This window comes from Hipposideros armiger, unplaced genomic scaffold (assembly GCF_001890085.2).
Source record: "Hipposideros armiger isolate ML-2016 unplaced genomic scaffold, ASM189008v1 scaffold_33, whole genome shotgun sequence".
Lineage (NCBI taxonomy): Eukaryota > Metazoa > Chordata > Mammalia > Chiroptera > Hipposideridae > Hipposideros > Hipposideros armiger.
The window spans coordinates 1,625,986-1,641,164 of NW_017731383.1; the positions used below are offsets into that span (position 1 = coordinate 1,625,986).

At 57.1% G+C, this 15,179-nt stretch overlaps 1 protein-coding gene across 1 annotated transcript in view; it reads right to left on the reverse strand.

The window, feature by feature from the left end:
* Nucleotides 1–13,255: 13,255 nt before the first annotated feature.
* IQCE (IQ motif containing E) overlaps nt 13,256–15,179 on the reverse strand; it is a 53,375-nt gene continuing 51,451 nt past the window's right edge. The window contains exon 18 of the mRNA XM_019637421.1: nt 13,256–13,939. Coding sequence (XP_019492966.1) covers nt 13,769–13,939 — 171 coding nt within the window. The 3' untranslated portion in view covers nt 13,256–13,768. The remainder of the gene's footprint in view (nt 13,940–15,179) is intronic.

The following is a 15,179-nucleotide window of genomic DNA, read 5'->3' on the forward strand; positions in this document are numbered from 1 at the left end:
CGTCCAGCCCCGCCCCCGCTCTCCGACTCCGCTTCCTCGTCCCCATTGGCCTGCTGGGCAAGGCTCCGCCCACCTGGGACTCCAACCTCCGGCGGAGGGGCGCCTGGCAGGGAAGGAACGCAGGACCCGCAAGGCCCAGCGTCGGGCATCGTTCACTCGACGCACCCGGCTGCGGTCTCCCTATCCGTAAATGGGGATGGGGGCCGGAACGCTGGCTGCGCTTCACTTGGGCTCTCTCTCGTTGGTTCGGGCATTGCACGTTCATTGAGCTTCTGCGGGCGTCGGCCTGGAGAAGCCCGGCTGGCATGGCGTCCAGAAAAGGACCTAGTGGCCTGCCTATAAAGTAAGGATGATCTGTATTCAGAGCCTGGCTTAGTTACCTAGAGCTGTGTGATCTTGAGCAAGTTACTTAACCTCTCTGTGCACTAATGTTCTCGTCTGTAAAATGGAAGTACAGCGAGTGTAAAGTGCTGAGAACATCAAGTGTGACCCAGTAGCGTGTGTAAGGGGACAGGAGGGTAGATTCAATTCTTTCGGGGAAGGTTGCGTCTTATATCAAGACCTAGGAGAAAGACAGTACCCTGTCTTGGCATCCATCCGCGGGCCTGTAAATTCAGGCAACTGCCAGGGAGGGCTGAATACAGACTTTGGAGCCGCACAGCCACACTTTCTAATGGGGCGTCTTCGTGCCTATGAAAGCGGAGATGAGAACCTAAGAATACAGGAGGCGGTAAGCGAGTGGCCCCCGGTGCACCCTTTCTGCACCCCAGGGTCAGTAGGTGCATCCTCTTGGCTCTGGCTTGTCACCACTTTGACTGGAGGCTGGCCTTTAGCCCCACTCTACAGATGGAGCAACTGAGGCCCAGGTCCTGCCATCACTCAGGAGGCGTGAGATCACCACCTAAGCTAGGAACCAGGTTCCAGCCTCATGCTGTCGGCCACAGAGAGGATGACCAGAAATAGGGCACCGGTGGCCCAAGAAGTCAGAGAGGACTCATCTGCAATGCTGGCCACTGACCAGGGCACCAAGGGATATGCCTTTGGTGACTCGGGTGACTCAGGGATGACTCAGGAGGAAGGGGTGATCAGGAAGCCACTCGTCCTCTCCTAGCTGAGGAAGCAGCCCCAGGCAGCGATAAGGAACTGCAGCATCCCACCCCGCCGCCACAGGGGACCGCAGGTCCAGTGCCGCTGGCCCTCAAGGCCAGGAAGGACCCTAGCTGTCACCAGCTGAGAGCCCTGAGCAAGGTGCCTCTTGGGTACCCAGACCCACAATCTCCTCCAGCCCCCAGCCAGGTTCCCACATCACAGAGGGGTGGCGAGGGAGTTTTCAAGGCTAATCTACACATTCAAGTGACAAACAGACGGGCCTGTTTCCTGTCTTTTAAATGGGCCTGAAAATCGTCCCACCTCCTGGGGGGTTGTGTGGTCAAGGCTGTGTGTGGAAAGCCAAGGTGAGTGCCCACTCCATCTGTGGGCACCATCCTCGCTCTACCCAGATCTCTTTCCTTTTCCTTTCCCACTGACGATCCCATATCTAAGTCACAGGTCCTCTGAGCTTTACCCTTTTCATGGCTACAGTGAGAGTCATACTTAGCTCACAGGAACGTGAGGATTTCAAGTAACATGACACAGCCGCACTGTTTACACTAACCCAAAGGTGGAGACAAGCCGAGCGTTGCTCAGCTGATGACAGAGGAACAAACGGTGTGGTCCGGCCACGCAGTGGAATATTGCTCAGCTCTGAGAGGGAGTGGCGCGCCAACCGGTGCTACATGGATGAGCCTCAGAAACGTGACACTGAGGGAGAGAGACGCTGAGCAGACACAGAAAGCCACACAGTGTTCGATTCCATTCATGTGAGGCGTCTAGAACAGGCAAATCCCTAGAGACAGGAAGTAGATGAGTGGTAGCCAGGAGCTGGGGGAGGGGCAGTGGGGGAGACTGCTTAATGTCCGGGTTCTTTTTGGGGGGATGAGATACTGATGGTGGTAGCACAATTGTTGTGAATGTGCCAAATGCCACTGAATTGTACCCTTAAAAATGGTTAAAATAGTTATGTAAATTGTCCCCACACACTCAAAATATGGTTACATGTGAAGGGCCTCCCTCCGCGTCTCGCTCCCTCCCTCCCTTCAGTGAGTGGAGCTTGTGAGTGAAGTACAGATGAGAAAGTCTGAGCACTGAGGTCTGAGCTCCTTGGAAGCATCTGGCAAAAGCATCTGGAATGGAGGGGGAGGGCAGGCCAGGCCAGTCACTCCCCAGGGTCCATCTCCCAGGCTAGGAAGGTGGCTGGGTTGAGGCTCTGGAATGGTTGCCCCAAGACCTCCAGGCACCTGGAGAAAAGCCAGGCAGAGGCCGGGTCCCCAGACGCTGGGGCGGAAGCCAGAACAATGGAATCCCCTATGTTTGGATCCCGTCCAAAGAGGTTCATATTTTCCGTGGAGATAGAGCTCATGAGAAAGCCGGAGGCCGGGGCCTCCCTGACGCCCGCTGAGATGTGGCTGCACAGCCAGCCCGGTGCCTGCTCACCACTGACACCTGGCTCGTGGATCCCGGCCACAGGAAAACCACGGAGCGCTGCTTTCCAGCTGGCCACGGTGAAACTGGCCCTGTGGCTCTGGAGGCTGGGAGAGATGCCAGCCAGCGTGGTGCCCAAAAGGTCCACGGAGTGAGCCAAACACAGAGCCAGCCAGAATGTGATGGGAGCAGCCTCACTTGTCTGGAGTCACCTAGCCAGTAGCCTTGCCTCTCCAGAGAGCCCCTGGAAACAGCAAATCAGCAGGGATGGCCTCTGGCTGACCAAGGCCACTGTCGCAAGTCCCACGTCACCTTCGGGGATCTTAGGGCTTACTTAGCCCAGCTTCTCCGCTTTACAGCTGGGGACACAGACCTGACTTTGGGAAAGCAGGAAGCTCTCTTCAGCAGCTCTCCTTTCTCAAGGGCAGTGACTGTGCATGGGCACAGGCATTTGCACAAACACACCAGACTCCGGGTTAGACTGCTGATCTCACAGCCCCCAAGGGAGCCATCACTACCCTCACTTTACAGGCTCACCCAGTGTCCTGAGCTGGGAGGATGGACAGTGTCACCCTCACAGCAAGCGTCACGGGGCACTGTGTTGAGGACGTGGCCTTTGCCGTCAGACTCAGGGAGGAGAGCTGTGTCGCAACCGATAGGCACGTCTTTGTTTGCGCAGGGCTGGCAACACCAGAGAGCAGCCGTGTGATTTAGGATGGGGGCTCTGGGTCACGCAGCAGTAGTGGACTGGTAACCATGGGGGTGATCAGTGAATCAATTGTGCCTACGTAACGGATCCCTGATAAAAACCGTGGACACCAGAGCTGGGATGAACACCCCGGTTGGTGACATTCGTGCATTTTGTCACACATCAGCGCATCACACATCCTTCTCATTTGGAGCCCCTGAGACTCTGCCTCCTGCATCTCTTCGGCTGATTTTCATCTGTATCCTTTGCTGTAAGAACCCGTAACTGTGACTGTATCAGCTTTCAGTGAGTTGAGTCCTTCTAGCAAATTATCAAAACTGAGGGTGGTTTTGGGAACTCTCTAAGCCGGCGGTTGGTGTCAGGAGTGAGGCAGTCTTGGGGAATGTGCCCTCAGACTTTTGGCTGCCTCCACGGAGCCGCGGTGCCCTTTCACGCCCAGAGTCACTCATGCGCCTGCAGTCTTCTTGGGTCCCACTTACTACGGCTCCAGTGGCAAAGCCGTCACAGGCAAGCCCAGAGACAGTGGGTGGGGTGGAAAAGGCACGGCACAGGGAGGTGTGGCTACAGGCCCGTGGCTATGACAATCCTGATTCAGCCGACTTCCAAAATGGGGAAAGGTTTCTTAATGTTCCGGGCCTTCAAAGGATGTTCTTTGGTCAGCCAGTCAATTCCTTTCCTCCCTGGTGGGCACAGGGAGAGGAGGTGGGCAGCTGGGAGAAGAGGGACATGGAGGCTGACGTATGTATGAAGCCCTCCTGGCATCCTCAGGGACCATCTGTCTTGGTGACAAAGGCCAGTGGAGCAGCTGTTGGAAGGATGGCCTGCCAATCGCACTGCCCCTACACCTGGGGAGAGAAGCCACCTTTCTTTGACCTTCAGAAGCAGGCTGGCAGTGCAGGAGGGGTGGCCTGGGCGTGGGAGGGACAGACCCTCACCGCCTGTCCTTTACCCGCCAGCTGCTCTGGCCTTGGGCCGCCTGGTGACATTGCTGCCTTTCCCAGAGCAGAGACCCTGCCACCAGACAGCTTCCCAAGCCTTGGTCTCCTCGTCTGCCGGGGGAGGAGACATACTCCCCTCCATGGTGGGTGCCGCGCTAGGCTGGGAAGGGGGTGTTCACAGCTGTGAGCCAGCTCCCTGCCCTGCCTGTAGCCTGTCCCCATGTAGCCTGCCCAAGTCCCCTTAGGGGGCTGTCACTCCCCACAGCCGTGATGTCTCTGCCTTGCCTGGGTAGAGGCTGACCACTGCCTCCCCATGTGGGGGCCCTGGGTCCCCAGACTCAAAGCTGGACTCAGACCTCACACAGGGCGGCCTGTTTCACGGGCCTGTGTTGGGGTGGGGGTGGGGGTGCAGGGAGGCAGGGTAAGCCAGCATCTCCCTCCCCAGGATGGGCTGCCTCTCCTAGGAAGCCCTGGAGCCCTCCCGAGGGAAATGTCACACCCTGTCCTCCTCAGTCGCCAGGAGCCCCGGCCGGAAGGGCTGTGTCCTGGGCCGTGAGCGTCTCCTCGGCACCTTGGTCTCCTCTGCGAGGGACGCTGACCTGCCATTCCCCTGCTGGCCCCTCCCAGGCTCCCAGGGCCTCAGGACCAAGTCCAAGTTCGCCCACATCTGCCCTCTCCACCCAGTCTCTCCCGGAGGTGATGGGAGGACAGGGGTCAGGACAGGAGCAAGGTGAGGCTTCCGGAAGCCAGGCCATGACGGTGCTATCATGGCCAGGCCCTTGGTAGGTGCTCCATGGGTGTTTCCAGAGCTCTCTCGGAGAGCTGCCCTGGCTGGGACGGCTAGCTACCAGCTCACAGCCACTCCGAGACAGTCGTCATTCCCTTGTTTACAGATGAGGAAACTAAGGCCCTCAGCCCAGGGACCCTTTCCAACCCAGATAGCCCAGATGGCTCTGCAGCGTGGGCAGGGGACATAGAGGGGCAGAAGGCCCCACCACACTACCTCCCCGTCTGCCCAGGGCTGAGGTCCCAGCTCTGGGGGCACCCCCACCTTCCTGCTCCACCAGGGGCCCCAGAATGCACTGGGATCACGGAGGAGGGATGGATGGAGATGCTCCCCATCTGAGGCTGCTCTCCTGCGGTGGCCAGGAGCCGGCGGGCCCCTCCCTTCAGGGCCCTGGGGTGCCCTGAGCGCTCTCCTTGCTGCGGGGGTGGCTGGCAGGGCGCTGGCTCCACGGGTCTCCAGTGGGCACTGGGGGATGGGCAGCACTCACAGGGTTCCTTACCATCTGTGAGCCATTGTGCACCCCCCCCCCAGCTGCCAGTGGGTCCTTCCACCTCTGAAATGCAAATCCGACCTTGTCATTCTCCTGCCAGCAGCCGTCCCTGTTCCCACGGCTCCCAGGGTGAGAACCAAACGCCTCAACAGAACGTGCAAAACCCCCCACACGGCCTCTGCTTCCCTCCTGAGACCCGTGAGCCCCAGAGTCTGTGCCATCCCTGGGGGTGGGGACTGATGGTGGGGACTGATGATCCCATGGCCAGGAAGACCCCCACCTACTCGGCCCCAGCCCCTACTTCCCTCCTCTGGGGGCAGGGACAGCCCCTGGCTACTGTGCTTGGTGCCCTGGGCCTCTCCTGCCCGGGCCCCTGCCACCTTGGCAGGGAGCACTCATCTGAGGTCCTCTGGGGTCCCCCTCACCCGGCAGATGGATGTTTCGTGGGTGAAGAAATTCACCCCAGTCTGCACAGAGCTCGCCTTAGGGGAGAGAGACTTGCAAACAGATGAAATAAAGCTTGGGATCATCATGCATGAAGTGCCTTCCTCCCTCAGTGCCTGGTACACAGCAGACGTGCAGTAAATATTAAAACAGACGAAATGAACTCATTTTGTGAGAACACAAAGAAAGGAGGGGCTGATCCCAGAGCTTCTCAGCAGCGAGGCCATGTGGGCTGGCTCGCTGAAAGGACATTCCTGGCGGGGGAACAGCTTGTGCAAGGGGCCAGCTGGAGGTGGGGAAGGCCTGCTGTTTCTGGAGAGGGCTGTGGTGGTTGGTGGTCAGTCGCTGGGCTGTGTGTGGCTGGACGGGAGGGCCGGGGTCAGGGCCAGCCTGGGGCCAAGCTGGGGCGCGCAGGAAATCCAAGTGCGATGTGGAACCTGCGAGTTTGTCGAGGGAGGGGAGAAGGTGTGTGCTCACGCTCACGGTGGCTCTTAACCAGGGACCACAGCGGCAGGGCGGGGGCAAGGGCCAAAGGGCCTGACCCTGGAGTCAGAGCTGCCAGGAGGAAGATGCGAAACGGGGGAAATGCTGGCCATCATCCCGCTGCATCTATCTTCTCTTCTTCCATTTTTTATCGAGTCTATGGCTATCTAGAATAAAAGGCCACCTTTTTTAGGCTGTCTTGCAGCTGGATGTGCAAATGATAACATTCTAACCAATGGGATACAAGTGGAAGCGTCCTCAAGTGTGGGGACGCCCCCTCTCCCCACTCCTGCTGGCCGGAATGCCTACGTCGTAACTGGGGCTCCAGCAGCCATTTTGTACTATGGAGCTGTGTGTTCAGGGCAGTGAAGCAACAGTAAGACCATAGGCCTTTGAGAACTGTGGAAACACCGTGCCTTTCCTGGACTTTGGAAATTTCTAACTTGTCCGGGATTCTGTTATTTTGGGTGTTCTCATACTCCAGCCAGCCCTAAACCTGACAAATGGAGGGGTGGGGAGGAGTGCTCGGGTGCTGAGGACGCTGTTGAGACAGAATGGACAGAACTTGGTTCCTGATTTGCTGGGAGACTGGGGGGAGGGGAAGAAAGGGGCCCCAAGGCTGCCTGAGAGCCTATCTTGGGAGGCTGGTAGGGTCCTTTGCTCAACATGTATCAAGCACTTTCTGTGTGCTGGACACTGTTTGCTTTGGGAGCACAGGTGACTCATGTGACCACTTTCTTCCAGGAGCTTGTGGTCCAGCGGACAATAGGTGACACAAGGGACAAGCTCTGATGGAGGAAGGTGAACACTCAGCCCTTCGCTTATCCATTCTGCAGTTATTGAGCGCCTGCCAAGTACCAGGCACTGTGTCAGGTCCTGGAACCAGCAATGAGTATCACAAACCAGCGGGAACTGAACTCAGGGAGTCTGACGGGGTAGTGAGACGACCGTCCACAGCACAGGCACTGTGAGAACACGACACACGAAACGGAGGGTCTACGAGACGCAGCTGATGGCAGGCAGACCACTCAGCTCGTCAGAACCACAGTGAGGACAGACGGCACCTCGGCACAGACCCTCGTGCTGTAGGACTCAGTGAGAACGTGAGCCAGCTACACAAACTCAGAGCAGAAGCTGGTGAGTGCAGCCGCGGAAGCCCCTCCAGGCTCCCTTTCCTTCTGTTACGTTCAAGTGAAATTAAATGTAATATTTAAAATCAAAATAGTGGGCCGGCTGACTGGCACGTTGGTTTAGAGCTGGCTTGGGACGCCAGAGGGCCCCGGTTCGGATCCCACATATGAGGGCCAGTGACACTGCCCTCTACAGCTAAGATGCTGAACAACAGCTCAACCTGGAGCTGGGCTGCTGTGAGTCGCTGGCGATGGAGTGGGCTGCAGCCCCTGTGGCAGTGGGTTGCCATCCGTGTGTAGCCAGCAGCCGCAGTGAGCGGCCATCCAGAAGCTGGCGACTGATCTGCCTCGCCCGGGAAGAGCGCAATGATGGTGCCAACTTGGGCCAGTGAAGCAACGTCCTCCACAACTAGACTGAAGAACAAAATGAAAGCAACTTGTCTGTTCCCCTTCCCCTGATTCCCCAGTGCTGTTCCCCTCCCCCAATTCCCCAATAAAATATTTTAAAAAAACACAAAAAAACCCCTTAGTTTCAAAATGGGCAAAAGCCATGAGAAAGCAATTGAGAAAAGCAGAAATAAAAGTGCTTAAAAAAAAAAAAAACAGGGCCGGCCGAGTGGCACAAAGGTTAAGAACTGGCTTGGGACGCCAGAGGGCCCCGGTTCGGATCCCACATGTGAGGGCAAGTGATGCTGCCCTCTAAAAAAACAAACAAACAAACAAACAAAAAAAAACTATAAAAAAAAACAATGGGAAATTATTAAAAAAAAATCAAAATAGCATGTACCTGCCTCTTTTCACACCGATGTAAAATTCTTTCTGGTGGTATTTCCCTCCTCTCTTCCGTCCGTATGTAAACGCAGACAGGGGCGTCTGCAACACGTACCGAATGCCCAGTGGTTACTTCTAGCTACAGGGGTGGTGGATGATGTGCGGCTGCTGTCTACTTTTGTTTTTTTGAACTAATGTGTTAGATGTGAAGGGAGTGGTCTGACAGGGAGAGGGTCCAGGTGAGGTGGGAGGGCTCCTGGGAGTGGGGTGCTGAAGCCTGGGGTTGGGGTGTTTCAGGGGCCAGAGTGGGAGGGGGAGCCAAGCCTTTGCTTCATTCTGGAACAGTTCAAATACAGAAGGGTGGTTTCCCCACAAAGCGACCCCTTGGGAAACAGGGCGCTGCCTTCCGTGTGAGTCCTTGTACCGCGGCTCTCAGGTGACAGCCACACACTGCTGGGAGAGAGGCCTGGGAGCCAGAAGCAATGCTGATGGAGGCCGTGGGACAGCGCCAGCTGAGGGGCGTAGTTCAGAGTTAGCCCTTACTCCAGACTAGAGCTGCACACCTGCAAACTCACATTGGGTGTCACTGTGACTCACCCTTTGGAAAATCCCTTAAAAATGCCGTGGGTGGTCACACTGTACAGTGGGGACACACGCACCCAGGGCGGAACCCAGCAGCACCTGACAGAGCACTGTCCTCGGCTCCGTCCTCGGGCTTGGGAAGAAATGGTTCCTAAGACAGCACATCCTAGATGGGTTTTTACATCACCGGATGAATCTCAAACAACGTAGCTGGAAGTCAGGTCACGTGCATTGGGTGATTCAAAATGGGGCAACGTAGACGCTGATGTGAACTCAGGAAACCAATAAATATTTTATATGCAATTTAAAATGTGTTAGCAGGGGCAGTGCTTGGGGCACATGTGCCCCCCCCCCGGACCCCACCCCGCCCTCCCCGGGGCCTGGGAGGAGGAAAGCACTCGCACCAGACCCCTGATCCGCAGCCCCAGAGGCCTTGGCACACCTCGGGCCCTATCCTTGAATCCCAGCTTTCTGGGGCTTAATTAGAACAGCTCAGGGACGCCCCAATCCCCATTCAGGAAGGACACAGCACCACGGAGACTTCCCGCAGATCTCTCGAGTGGCCACCTCTAATGGGGCTGCCGCTCTGGGAGGCTGGGCTCCCAGGAAGTAATGGAAGATGCCGGGCAAAGGCCATTAGCTGGACCTACTGCTCATCCCATCATTCGTGCTCTAAGCGCCACAGCAGGGCTAAAAGGAAACAGGGATTCAGATTCTGACTTTTTTTCCTATATTCCCTGGTGGCTTTTGAGGAACCTCATAAATCACCTCAGTCAGATCCTGGGGATAACTCAGATACCAGTTTTCAAGGAGGCCGACGTGCTCCTTGCAGACCAAGCTGGGTGCTGCTTTTATTTTATTAATTTTTTATTTTTATTGGGGAATTGGGGGATGGGAACAGACAAGTTGCTGTCCTTTTGTTCTTCAGTCTAGTTGTGGAGGACGTCGCTTCACTGGCCCAAGTTGGCACCATCGTTGTGCTCTTCCCCGGGCGAGGCAAATCAATCGCCGGCTTTTGGACGGCCGCTTACGGCAGCTGCTGGCTACACACGGTAGCCCATGGCAACCCACTGCCACAGGGGCTGCAGCCCACTCCATCGCCAGTGACTCACGGCAGCCCAGCTCCAGGTTGAGCTGTTGTTCAGCATCTTAGCTGTAGAGGGCAGTGTCACTGGCCCTCATATGTGGGATCCGAACCGGGGCCCTCTGGCGTCCCAAGCCAGCTCTTAACCAATGCTGGGTGCTGCTTTTAAGCAGAGTTCCCCAGAGCACTGAAAACCAGTGGCAGGAATGGGGTGGGGGGGGGACCCTGTGGGTGTCTGACACATACTTCTCTGTTCACATGCTATCTACACCTTCCTTCCGGCTTTTGTTTTGCTGGGTGGAGGCCTGAGGTTGGACCTCACCCCATTTTCCCCCAGCCAGCTCCAGTTGAGCCCCCCCAGGCACTGCCTCTCTGCTCCTGGACCCTCATAGGAGAACTCGTGGCAGGCTTGTGCTGGGCGTCTGATGCACTCTGCACTGTCACAGATTCCACAGGGCTCAGCTCCCCGGGCTTCAGTCTTCCAAAGAAGCATTTGCTAGCATGACACGCAGTGATCAGGCTGCACAGACGGGCTTGGGCAAATGCTGGAGCCAGCAAACAGGGCACAGGTTACATCCAGAACTTAGGGGCAGGCAAGCAGCCGCGTGGAAGGAAAGTCACAGATGCACCTCGTTCCATGCGACAGAATATCGGAAAACAACACTTTCCTATAATAGCAAATACTGGATAGAGCAGAAAATAGATTTCCTAGAAATCAACTGTTTTTTCTTTTTTTTGTCATTGGCATCTGTGTTTGATTCCTAAGTAAATTATTCCTCCCCTGCTTCTTAAGTTAAAATGAAATAGGATTTGGGGGAATACGTTCTCCCCTCAAAAAACATATTTTTGTTTCTTGATGCTCAAGTCCTCACTCACGTAAAGGAAGAGAAATTCAAGAGACGAGGTGTCAGTAGATCCTGGCTATAAACTGATGCCTGAGCCACCACCGAGCAAACTGCCAGGAGCCCAGGAAAGGGGGCGGGGAGTTCCTGCAGATCAGCTGACACGTGCAGCGTGAAAGCAACCCACACCTGGAAGTGCTTAAGTGACAGGTTTACAAGGTGCAAAGCACCTTTTACTTATAAAGGCCAGGAACAAGTAACGGGGGTACCTCCCCAAGGCTCATGTGGGAACGATACTAAGTTAGGCTACTTCTAAACGTGGGCCTGCTCCTCTCTCTCCTGAGCCACCTGGGGGATTCACGGTTCAGCTTCCAGACACCGCGCTTTCTCTGGCGGTGATCAGCTGCTCTCAGCCCTCGGGGACGTGTCACCTCTCTGGTCCTCCCTGAGCCACAGGAGAGCAGACGCTGCCTCCAAAACCACAGGAGGGGTTTTGAAGGAGCTCAGGTGGGTTCTAACGGGACCTCATTTCATTAGGATCTTGAAGGCTAATGGGCTTTCTGCACGGCGTTCATTTCTCAGAAAGGAAGCCAAGCTCTGCGGGGCTCGTCTTGGTGGAGCTGAGCTAGGTGGGCCTACCTTTCCTAACGCCAGGATGAAGGCTCTGGTCTGACGGCAGGAGCACAGCCCTCACTTCCTCTTCAGGTGACAAAACAGACATTCAGCAGCCAGCACAGCCAGCGTGAGAGGGCCACTTGTCTACTGCAGTCCCCCATCACCACACAGGTGAGCCAGCAAACCAAAGCCCCACTTTGTCCCCCTCAGCGAGCACTGGCCCAGGGCCCCCCACCCGTCGGAGGCCTGGGGCACTGCGGGCTGGGCTGTCCTGTCTGGGGCCCGCCCCCTTCCCCGGTGGGGACATCTCCCAGCCCCACTCACTCCACACAGACACCCGTAGACAGCTCCCTGTGCACCAGCTGCCGCCCGGCCTGCCCGACAGCCCTCACATCCACCGTGGCTCCTGCTGCAGCCTCTTCCTGCTCATGTCTCGGGAGCCCCATGGTCTTCTCAGCCCGTGTCTGCATCCAGTGGGTGGATGAGAACCAAGGGCAGCGGGGCCACGGCAGTGCCTGGATTCATGTGTAATTGACACGCCTTCAGAAAGATGACAGAAGTCCCTGTCCCGGGTGACAGGAACAGCATCCTATGAAGGCCCGACAGCCAAGACAGGTCTCGAGGGGGAGTGTCCCTGAAGACCAGGACAGCACCTGCTCCGGAGGAGGAATGGGTGGCACAGCCCCACCAGCCCCCGTCAGAACCTAGAGGCTCATGAGCTCTTCCTCCCAGGGGCCCCGTCCAGCTGCACTAGCCAACAGGTGGGGCACTGCCCACCTGCCACTCAGCCCAGCCAGGTCCTGCTAGTTTAGGGTATTTGGGGGGGAGACAGGGTGTGCTTTTGCAGAGCTGGACCACCTACACGGCCTCGAAGCAAACAGCTTTGCTGCTGTCAAGTTCCAGGTGACGTGCAGGTGCTGCTCAGTCAGGGCAGCATGACCACGTGAGCCTCTCCACCCAGAGCGCAGGGCCTGTGCCTTTGGGGCACCGAACGCCTGAGGCCACGGTCCCTTTCTCCGGCTCATGTTCGCTGGGTCCAGTCTTCTCAGGGACATCAGTCTTGCTGCCGCCTGAAGCCCTGCCCCCAGGCTCACCTTACCCACTGCTCACCCACAGGGCCCCCCTCAGCCTCACCTGGGGGTCCTGAGCGCAGTATGGGGGCCAGTCTGGTGGGCACAGTGGAAGGTGGTCTCTCTAGGCCCAGGCCCCACTCCTGCCCTTCCCTGTGCCACTGCCCCCTAGAGCCCCAGCCCAGCCATGGGCCCGGCAAGCACGCCTGGCACTGGGCATTCTCCAGGGGACAAATGCAGTGTCTGAGGGCCGCAGGGCAGGCTGTCCCTACAAAAGGCCCTGCGCACTGGACGTCGGCTGGAGTCAGGGCTTGGGGTACATCATTTACTGAGTAGCTCAGGCTGTTGCTTTAATCGGCCAGCAGTGGCCCCAGGGGCTCGGCCCAGAAACCACTCACCGTGCTCAGGGGCATGTTCTTGGAAAACTCAAGTCCATGTGCCCGCCTTGCCCATCTCAACTCTGCCCGTGGCCTGGTCCCTACAGCCCGCCCCCGGCCCCCGCCTGAGCAGGGCCTTGTCCTTCAGGCCCAGGCAGGGCGCCCTGATGGCGCTCTGTGTCCCCTCAGGACCCATCACCTGGAGCTCCTGGCAGTGAACAGCGACACAGAAATGCCCATCTGGGGATGAGGGGTGGGAGCAGCGGCCCAGGTGCTTGCCTGGGTTCATTGGCTCCTGTGGGTCTTTAGCTCTGAGCCCGGCACCCAGAGCATGTGGGTCAGGTCACCTGGGGACAGACCCGGTGGATGACACAAGGGATGACGAGCAACGATTCAGCCAAGTTACCGATCAGTCCAGTGGGAGTAAGAAAATTGATTTGGCAGCTCACAGACCAGATAAAGATTCAACCAGCCAGGTCCCCATCTTGACTTTTTTCCAGGTCAAGGCCAAGGTGGCCAGTCAGTTGCTGTAAAAACGCATCTTTGCGGGGCTCCCTGGCTTCCCCCCAGCTCTGGGTGATGTGTCTGTCTGGCACTAAAATCACCATGTGAACCGCAGCTGGAGATGAGGGGGCGATGCAACCACCCACCCTCCCCAAAGACAAGGCGAAGGCGTTCAGGACTCCTAACAACCAAACAAGCAGCGCGGACGAGAAAGCCGGGGGAGGAGTGGAGGTGGGAAGCGGGCACTGTTTGCTCCAGCAAGACCGACTGCTTTCCCGTTTTATGTGTTGTCTTCCCACATGTGCTTTGTCCTCTGAACCTAACCTGCCCCCAACAGACCCCACACGTGAGCTGCACCCATGGGGACCTAGGGCAGGGGGACACTTTTCTTCACGGCCAGCGATGGGGCAATGACAATTTCGTCAGAGTCGTCGGAGCTGACGTCTTCCGTCTGTGGAGGCACCACGGGCTGCAGCCCCGAGGGAGGGGACTCGGCTGAAACGAACCAGAGAGGGAGATGGGTCACACCAACTGCCCAGGGCCAGGCCCCGTTTCAGGGCGCCTGCCTGGACACTGTACCCCTCGCCTCTTCCCTGGCAGGCAAGCCCATCGTCACACCCCAAAGCAGGGCCCAGACCTTCAGAACCGGCTTCACGCCAGCCACGAAGCTGCCCTCACTGCTTCCTGGTCACACCCACCTCTCTAGTCTCCGAGCTCAGCTCTGGACAGTTGGGCCATTTCCAAAAAGCAAAGCACCTGCAAAAGGTGAGGACTTGCTAGCCCAGAGGGGACGTAAGTCTGCAGGAGGAATTCTCTGAGCCGTCCTCACAGCAGCTTCCCCGGGGGCTGGGCCCGCCTGGCGACAGCTGAATTCTGTGCCAGTGGCCACCAGCTTCCTTGTAAGAACACGTCCCCCCAGGTGGGGGAGGCAGGACCCAACCAATGGCGACTTGGGAGCTTCCAGGCTGTTTCACCACTGCCCATCTCTGCTCCTCTCTTCGTGCTCAGCTAAACTGTTCAAACCCTTTAGTCTGTGCTAGAATGAGACGCCACCTGCAGACCGCACGGGGAAGGGCGACCCCAAATGCCTCCTTGGTCCTGGGGCGAGGGGTGTGAGGGACCGGTCCACACCACATTAGCAGCCCTGGAGAAGGGCCTTAGTCTTATTCTTTCATAAAATGAAAGTAAAAAAGTAACCAATGATGTGAGCTAGAAAAGGGAAGGAAGTTTACTCAGTGCTGCAGGTACTGTAACTGCATTGGCTTTTTTTCTGTAACTTTCAAGAAAATTCGTATTAAAGTGGAATCCTAAGACATCAAAAACATCAGTTTTCAAGGTTATCTTCAGGGTTTTTCTTTTTTCCTTAAAATACTATGATCAGATAAACGAGGGCTTGCCTGGCGCTCTCACACGGACCCATTTCTGGGAGTGATCACAAGGGCGCGCCGTGCGCTCTGCTTGCAGACGAGGGCGAAGCTGAGCCTTAAAATTACACATTCAACCAGAGGAGCGCAGGGCGGCATCACGAACACGTTAGCCCTGATCCGGGAATCAAAAAGTCGCCAATCGCAGCGGCTGGAGAAAGTGGGACAGAACGGGTTTTCGGAGCCCGTAACACCTGGGGGAGCCCAGAGGTTCCAGCAGGGCCCCTCTGGCTTTGGGGCTCCGCACGTCTTTCCTTCGAGTCCCAGAGCTGAGCTTTACAAATGGAGGTTTTGGAGAGAATAGCGAAGCTCAAAGCTTGCTAACTCTGGCAAAGCTGGAAAAAGTGACCAAAGTGGATAAAATGCCGTTGCAAATGTAGTGACTTCCAGGTGAGACAGGGTGTAACCT